The following is a 9,068-nucleotide window of genomic DNA, read 5'->3' as shown; positions in this document are numbered from 1 at the left end:
CAGATATTACTTCGTTGTCCTTATGTGCTGTCCGGGAGACACACGTGCATCTCTTTTGCTATTTTTCCAACCTTGAAAGTATGACAGCATTCTGAGCTATTGAAATCCACATATGGCTTCTGGTTCAACATTCTTAAAGAGAGGCCTGGCTGAGGGGATTATGTGTTTCTGTCCTGGAACTTAATCACAAACTATCCAAAGTTGTAGCCATACGTTTACCCTAATACAGAACTGGCAGCTTCAAAAGATACAGAATAAGTTTAGCTTTTTCATCAAACACCTTTTTCTTGTGTTTTACAGCATAAAGGCTAAAAGAACACCATGTGATCCGAAAGGTCTCTGGTTGTAACGTCATGTCCCCCGCTAACTCACTTAATGCCACTCAGCTTCAGCCCCTTCCTCTATACTACAGAGATAATTATTGTGCTGTCCCAACCAGCGTTTAACTTTAGCTAAGTAGAACTGCCATATATCTTTAAGAGAAGTGGCCTCGGAACAATTATAGTGGCTTATATTTATATATATAATTATATTGGCGAGCACTATCCTAACGATCACAACACGGTAAAATATGTGAAGCACTTTGAACACTGAAAGCATGATATAAGTGCTAAGTATGATTATTATCTCAGAGTTGTTCTGACTTTTCTTTAGTGGCCTGTGTTTCGTTAGGCCAAGGTCTGCCAGAAACAACAGATCTGTAGAAATGGAATCGCTTCCCTTCCAGTGTTTCTCTCAAGCTGTCAGTTTTTTAATCTAGGGACCACTTTGCTCTTGCCTTAAAAGGCTTCCTGTTGTCAGCTTCTTGCCACAGCTTTAGCATTGAAGAACATATCTACAAAGAGGGGCTAAGTAGCATGGGCAGGAAGAAACAATACATCACTGCTTTGGACTAGGTGTCCAAAGGGGGGAGGCCTATGATTAAGCAATTGGAAACCACAAAATAAAAGGACCCAACAAAAATGAAAAAAACAAAGGAATATGAAAAAGAGGTGTGTGGGTGTAAGAATAACACACATTATTTAAAAACATAAAATATAAACTGTGTGGCGTGTGCACACACACACAGTATTTTTCCATATCCTTTCCTTTTTTGTTACCTTTTTTTTCAGCGTTTCTTATTTGGATTATGCCCTCCCCAGCAATCCTGTTGGTCCATCTGAAGTAGAAGCAAGTAAACTCAGGAACTGAGTCTTCCCTTGCACACTTTGCATTAGGCATACTGATTCAGCCCGCCTGGTGTTTCTGAAATGTTCTGCCATAGTAGTGATTATGGTGGGCCTCCAGGACACCTTCACACCCTCAGCCCAGCCTGCAGTGTTACTCGCCTCCCTTACCCATTACACTGCATGTAGCAGTGATTCTACAACTCTGTACTCCACATTTGAGGCTGCAAAAAAGGAAACCTGTGTCTAGTCTGATTTCCCACACTTACAGACACTCATTTATCAGATGAATTGCAACTTCAGAGGAGTAGCTGTCTCTGTTGCTTTTGCTGCAAAGGACTGACAATTGTGGTGCCTTTGTGGTCAACAGATTTATTGCAGCTTTTGTGGTGCATAAATTGTAGTCCATGGAAACTTATGTCACTATAAATATGTTATTCTTTACAACTCTTTGTTGTTACTAAGCAGTAATTTTTAGTCCTGTGTAAATAACTGCTTGATATATTGGCCATTTAATACTGTTCTGCTAAGGTGTTAGGAGATTTTGGCCATGCCACCGCTTTCTGATCAGGTGCCCAAGTATGGTAACACTCTCAATACCTTTTTTATGATTATTACATCAAGTCACAGAGAAGTTATGGTGACCCCGTAGGGTTTTCAAGGCAAGAGACGTTCAGCGGTGGTTTGCCATTGCCTGTCACTGTACAGCATCCCTGGACTTCCTTAGTGGTCTTCTATCCATGTACTAACCAGGGCTGATCCTGCTGAGCTTCTGGGGTCTGACAAGATCAGAGCAGCCTGGGCTATCCAGGTCAGGGTTTCTCGACACTGTTTGGTAGGATAACATATACACAGTGGCAAGTTGGACTCACAGTTTAGAACTGAGACAAAAGTGTGCTGACATCATCTGGAGGCTTTGTCCAGTCTGACAGACTCAGTATTTAGTTCTCAGTAGGGAGGGCGAAGGAGAATGAACCTCAGATAAAAGGTTCCTATAGATAGTCGGCCGACCGTTGGTAGGGCATATCTGACAGGAAGCTGCAACCTGGCTGTCTGCTCACATCCACGAAGGGACATATTGCTTTTCTCAGAGCTCACAACACAAATTATAAACAAGGCTCCTGATCAAAGTTTTCTTCCTCCCACTCTTGAATGCGGGATGTTTCAGAGATGAACCAAACAAAAAGTGATTTTGTTTTTACAAACATTCTACTAACTATACTAGCGATCAAGGGTGATTGGATGTTATCCAGTCCCTGTACAGTTACTCATTACTTAGTTCTCATGAAAAAAAAATGGAAGGTAGCCTTTTGGAAGACAAGGCAGCACTCCCCAGTTCCAGCACCATGTGTGCCATCTTCTGCAGTGACTGCTCCAAGGGAGAGAGTTTTATTCTTCCCAAAAGTGTGACCAGGGTCCCCTTTCCCAGATGTGTGCTGCTGTCTCCTCTTTCTTGGCTAAATTCGCTTTGGCAACCGTTTTAGGAGCTAGCAGTGCCATGCTTTGGCGAAGGTGAGGCCGAGGTGCTTCTCAGATTATGCTAGTGAATGGCCAAAACTTTGGGCAGGAGACTGATTCACTGATGGGATATCTGCTTGCTTACCCATTGCCACAGGGGCTTGAAAAGCCAGGCACCCACCTAGGTCTATCAGTGTAATTTCATCGGCAAGGGCATGTCTTCCTAAGTACAAAATCTAATTATTATCAAACAGCCAGGTGGGCTTAATTACTTTTACTGACCTTTGCTGAATGTCTCCTCCCCACCTGATTCAGGCATGGGTGAAGCCTCCTCCCTGCCAGCCCTTTGGTCCACTCTGCCTAGAGGCAATCACCTTTTGTTACCTTTCTGGGAGGGCCCCAGCCCCATAGCCAGAAAATTTTCAGCAGGGGGGCGCATGCCACTGACATGGTGACATCACCATCACTGAGACCTGGATTCAAATCCTCATTCTGCCATGATTTTCACTGGGTGACTTTGGCTGTATCCACACATCTTTGGATATTATGTTATCATTGTGCTATAGCAAGCATTCACTTGTGATGTGACCTGTAAGTGACCTGATGATTGGCTGGCTCTCCTTCTCCCTCTCCATTCATGGAGGAGCCTCCTGTGCACCAGGAATGGAGACGGAAAAGGAGACCCAAGGAGACAGGTATGCCCCAGCGCCTCACTGTGCCTGCACCAACCAGCCCTGCTGCTGAGGGAGAGCCATGGAGGCAGTCAGGCACCTGCCCCAGCGTCTCACTGTGCCTGCACCAACCAGCCCAGCCACCCTGCTGCTGCTGAGGGAGAGCCATGGAGACAGTCAGGCACGTCTCGTTACCAATAAGGCTCCCCGGGGTATGGAGAGGAAGGGGGGTCTGGCATCCTCCCAGGGAGGGCTGGGGGTCATGTGTGGGGGCACTGCCCCCCAACCCCCGGCTACGGGCCTGGAAGGTCCCCTTTCTAATGCAATCAAAGTCAGGAAACCCACAGATTCTCATCCTGGACTCACCCTGAATCCTTGGACTTTACAATTATTTCTTTGATATTCTTTTGTGCCAGCCCCTGTAGCTATTACTGTTTTGCAAGCCAAAATTGTGAAGTCTAACCCCTCTGCTGCCCACTCCACTTTTCTGGAACCAGTAAATCTTACTATTTCATTGGAACCTTTGGAAGCTCTGTCTAAGGTTCTCTACCCTGAATCTCTGGATCATCTAAACCAACAATATACCAACTCAGCGGACTGAGAATAGGTAAACTCCTTAGTTGACACCTTTCTCTTAAAAACTCTCCTTTCCCCTCTTTTAAACACCCACCACCACCACCACCTCTCACTCACTCTTCCTTGTGGCCATTCCCCGCTGCAGAATTCCTACTCAGCCAGAGGCTTGGCTCTCTTTTAATTTCTCTTTCTCTGTGTTCATGTAACTCTTCATATGGAGGCAGAGAAAACTTTCTAAAAGTCCCCTACTTTTTTATTTTCAAATTTAAATAAATAAGACAGCTGGAGTGCCACTGGGGCAAGAAAAGCTGGAATTATGCATGCTCAATAACAATGGCATTGACCACTCTTCCATCCCAGGTGGGATAATAGTACTGTAGTCAATTCACACCTGGAAGGTTCACAAGGTAAAAATGGTGATGTTAAAAACTCATGATAAACAGCACTGGATTCTAAGGGCTCATTGAATGAGCAAATATCAATGGCAGAGACAACAGCTCAAATGGAAATGCCTGAACTTCCATGCAGCTTCTGTGCTCTTATTGCACAGAAGAGGAGAACAGCTTTTCCTGTAATTGCGAGAGTTGCACGGATAGTAGTTAGAGTGTCAGACTATGACCACTGAGACCTGGATTCAAATCCTCACTCTGCCGTGATTTTCACTGGGTGACTTTGGCTGTATCCACACATCTTTGGATATTATATTATCATTGTGCTATAGCAATCACTCACAACTAGATCATCCTGTGTGGACCAGCCAATCCACTTGTGAATGATTACTATAGCACAACGATAGCACCATATTCAGCCATGTATGGATGCAGCCCTTCAGCCACTGCCTTTCTCTCAGCCTAACAGGGTTGCTGTAGGGAGAGAACTGGGAACGGGGTCACATACACTGTCCTGAGCTCCTTGGAGGAAGGGTGGGATTTTATAAAACATCTAATAAATAAATAAATAGAACCACGTTATTGGCAAAACTGGAGCTAGAAGATTTCTAGACAATTGAGAGGAAGGTAACGATTATGGCTCAATACACGAGGGTTGCATTTTTTAAATTTATAGGTGGATTCCAGTTTCTTTCCCTTGCAAGACTTGTAAGCTCTTCAGAGCCAAGGATCACCTTCATTCTGTATAGCTACTACATATATATTTGCATATATATGTCGATGACTCTTGAAGACAGGGCAGAGCGTGAGTCATAATGAATGACTAAATTACTATAGTCCTGTTTTGTACAGCATCTGGCAACCACATTGTGATTCTTAGTGCCTTGGAGAAAGGGGAATGAGGCAGACCTCCAGAAACGAAAAAGGCTTCTGTTGCAGGGTACAACCTTACCTGCCTGTCCCCACAACATGAAGCCTCAGGACCTACCTCTGCCGTGTGATAAGGTTGATGTAATGCCTCAGCGCTGAATAGTATCTGGCCATATCCTCTGCAGGCGCATCCTCTCCAGGACTGTCTGGTTTGGATGGGTACGCGTCTGCTGGCGTTCCCAGACAGATCAGCAGGCACAGGGTGAGTGTCATCACTGACAGCCACAATCGCATGGTCCCCTGCATCTGTGGGACAGAGCAAAGGATTTCTCATTACAGTTCTTTGAAGTGTGTATGTTTGAGTGGAGGGAAAGTGACAGAACAAGAGAGCACCCCTTGCTCTCAGTAAGGCCTTTGAATCACAGTACAGCTTCAATTTGAGTCCAGCCCAAGGCTGACTGTGCATTCCCAAGCACAGCTGCACCCTTCTAAGTCCACTGAACTCAATGGGCTCAGGAGGGTGCACCTCTGTTTAAGACCGCTCTGATAATTTCTCAAGAACGTCATCTGCTCTGGACATAACTGCGAAGCTCCCTTTGGCCACGATTTCCCCAACAGACTTGAGTCCTTCCATGTCTGGAAAGATCACAATTCTAATGCCATCAGGGCTGTTTAAGATACTTAGTGGGGAGAGTCAAACACTCTGCTCATGTTCTAAGGCTCAGCATGGTGTTAAGAAATAAATCCAACCCTGTTTTCCCAGCTTTCAGAATCAGCATCAGAATTTTTCTTAATTCAGCTTCAAAGGTGGACTATAAACAACGTAAGTAAATTTAAAAAAAAGACTTTGTGGCCGGGGTATTGTCCTTTTCCTTCTGCTTGAGAAAGAACAGTTCCGTGAAGCTGAGAAGTGTGCATACTTTTCACACAGAGAAATGGCTTCAGTTAACAGATTTTATTTGCTGTATCTATTTTATTAAAGCCCAGATCTTGCCGATGGCACATTTTAAAAAAAGTCATCCTAAAGATTTCTGTAATCTTTTCCAATTATATTTTTTTTAAATCCCACTGAACTCCCTTTGAAGGAGGGAGGTTGCATTTGTAATCAGCAGAGCAGGAAAGAGCAGAAATAGAAAGGAATTGGTGGGATTGACTTTGTCATCTCAATTTGTGAGTTTACAGCCATTTCTTCCCCCTAGAAGGGTTTAGGTCGTGAGGAGAAAACCCGGCAGCAATGTTCCCTCTAAGCTGTGGAGTCCTGTGAGCAAAAATTCTACTCTGTGAGCTACTGGCATGAAATTTGTGAGCAAGCAATTTGGCTACTGCATAAATTAGTTGACTCTGGAGCCATCCTTCCTGAGCGAAGACAAAAATCTGTGAGCTGGAGGCTGAAAAACTGTGAGCTAGCTCACACTTACTCAGCTTAGAGGGAACACTGCCCGGCAGCGAAGGGGAAAGTTCCTCTTTGTGACGGGATTTGTGACAAGGGGCTTGTGACAAGACTGGAACGGCGAAAATGCTCTTTGGCGTTGGCCTCCTTCCTTGCCTAGCGCTGCACCCCGAAGTCCTTAACTCGGGAGTCAGTCCGAGAGAACTCCGGCGGGACTGGGCGCCGAGCGCCTGCGGTCCGGGCTGGCGCCGTCCAAGTTCCGCCGGGCTGGGACTGGTTGCGGGGGAAGTTGCAAAAGAGTCTGCTCTGCCGCGAAGCGAACGGAACAGACCGCGGAGGAGGAGGGAAGACCCTTGAAGGGAGGCGCCGTCCTAAAGTTGGCGAGGAAGGCAACCGAAGGCGGGAGCGGGCTGGAAGCGTCGGGAAGTTGGACTCGGGGAGACGGGAGCGCCCGGCGAGAGGAGGTGGGGAGGGGACGGGACCGGACAGGACGGGACGGGACGGGAGGCGGCTCACCTCGCGTGTGCTCGTCGCGGCGCTCCTGGCTGGGACTCTGCTGCTGCTGCTGCTGCTGCTGCCGCGTCAGATAGAGGGGATGGGCGCTCCAGTGTGGGGCTGCTCGCCGCGGCGAGGTGTTTTATGGCTTTCCCAGCAGGCAGGAGGGGCCTCGGGCGATCACGCTTCCGTGACTCCAGCCCCCCCCCCCATTCTCCCTCCAGCCCCCCCCCCCAATTCTCCGCCTGCGCTCTGCCCCGGGATTGGCATCAGCGGCGGCTCCATCTCTTGACACTGACACGGGGTGGGGGGGGGGAGCGAGAGGAGGGGCAGCTGCGCTGGCTGAGCCATCTTCGGCCTGGCACTCAGCCCCTCCCTCCCCGGCCAACACCGAGCAAGTTTTTACACAAAGAACCAGCGGAGACCTGGCGCGCGCCCCCCCCACCCCAAGACTGGGCAGATCCGCTGCTATCGTTGCAACGGGAAGAACGAAGACCTGGACCGATTCTTCCTCCGGCAAGCTCACCTCGGATTCCAGCTTCCTGACCCCAGCCGAGGCCCCAAATCGAAGAAGATCCGCTGGGGTCATACTGGGTTCCTGTTTACATGAAGGGGGGTGTGTGGTCTCAAATGTATTATATTCCAGATATCCAGCATTCTAAAAGTACACACACTTAACAGGTTGCAGACTTGGAGAGGTAATACTTCCTTTCCGTTTGAAAGTTTAAACAATAAGCGTTAAGTATACCTGAGAAGGAACACCTATTTTACTTTACTGAATGCACCAACTGTCTCTTCTGTGCCAGCTTGTATCTTAAAACAGAGAACACAGGCATCCAAAAAAAGCTCAATCCACTCATCCAACAGAACAGTTTTACAGATTGGACCTCTGATCCTGCCAAGTCCGGGGCACAACACTAGAGGCCCCATCAACAGAGGCTATTGCCTTTGGCATTCTGTTCCATTTCTTTCTGACACAAATATTAATTTCCAGAAGGAAAGAAAGCCAGGGTTTGGTGTGTCCCCCCCCCCATAATAGGAACATGGCAGCATGGATGTCCTTTTGCCACTCAAGGGCCAGTCATATTGTCCATCAGATTCCTGATCCATGGACATTTGGCCACAAGGATATCTGGACTGCTATACACCTGGATAGCCATGTTTATGGTTCCTTGAAATCCGATAGCTGGTTGTGTGTGTATGTGTGGACATGTGCATCTGGACATTTGGTAACCAGGGCAAATTGCAGCTCTGCAAAGCCAGTTTCTACACCAGATAAATGTGGCACAGGTGAGCAGGCATGTGCTGAAAGTAGTGGCGTGCAAAGTGTGGCCATGTCATCTTGGAACAAGGAGTGCCACACAAGTTAGTTTTGTTTGCAGGAAGAATTTTGTTGTTTGTCCTTCCAACCAATTTCATAGATTGCAGAGATGGGAGAACTTGTGAAACTGACACGTCTTTCTTTATAAGGAAGATTCTTCAGCTCCCTCACCAAGCGGGTGCTGTTTCCTGTACCCTTTTCAGCTCCGGGACATCTGTTTTGACATGAGCCAATCAGAAGGTACCCTCTATTCCCAATGCAGGGACACCACAAACTCAGTACAGTGGCATTTGGAGACTTACTGCTTTGTTTTCCAGCCCCTTTTGCAATGTTGAATTTGTTCTCTATACTGCTTCAGCACACTCCCCTGCCAAGGTTAGTGAGCTTTAGAATGTGACCTCTGTGATCTCTCTCCTGGGTGCTTTCAGCCAGTTTAGAACCCATCAGCTTAGAGAAGTTACGCTTACATCATGTAGTGCTTAAAACTTTAATTGTATCGTGACCATGAAGCCTGTGTGTTGCTTCAGAGAAAGGGGGTTGGGGGGAGAGGCAGCTGAGACGGCAGCAAGAGGAGAGAGTCATGGAGATGGGAAAGAAGGTGAGGGGACAAAGAGATGAATGAGAAGGTGGAACACGAAAGAGACACAACAGGCCACTTCCGCATTGTCTTTTTTGTCACTAGTTTGTCCCTATTGCTTTGGCTTCCCCCTCCCCTTTTCCCACATGTGTTTT

General features: G+C 47.1%; 1 protein-coding gene across 1 annotated transcript in view; it reads right to left on the bottom strand.

Moving 5' to 3' along the window:
- Nucleotides 1-7,098, bottom strand: part of NPY (neuropeptide Y) — a 24,267-nt gene extending 17,169 nt beyond the window's left edge. Inside the window, exons 1-2 of the mRNA XM_015429748.1 lie at nt 7,037-7,098; nt 5,249-5,436 (exon numbers count right to left, since the gene is read on the bottom strand). Coding sequence (XP_015285234.1) covers nt 5,249-5,436 — 188 coding nt within the window. The 5' untranslated portion in view covers nt 7,037-7,098. The remainder of the gene's footprint in view (nt 1-5,248; nt 5,437-7,036) is intronic.
- Between the last annotated feature and the right edge of the window lie 1,970 nt (nt 7,099-9,068).

The sequence above is a fragment of the Gekko japonicus genome, unplaced genomic scaffold, assembly GCF_001447785.1.
Source record: "Gekko japonicus isolate JY-2015 unplaced genomic scaffold, Gekko_japonicus_V1.1 scaffold904, whole genome shotgun sequence".
NCBI lineage: Eukaryota > Metazoa > Chordata > Lepidosauria > Squamata > Gekkonidae > Gekko > Gekko japonicus.
The sequence above is the reverse complement of the archived record's forward strand: the minus strand, read 5'-3'. Positions and strand labels throughout refer to the sequence as shown.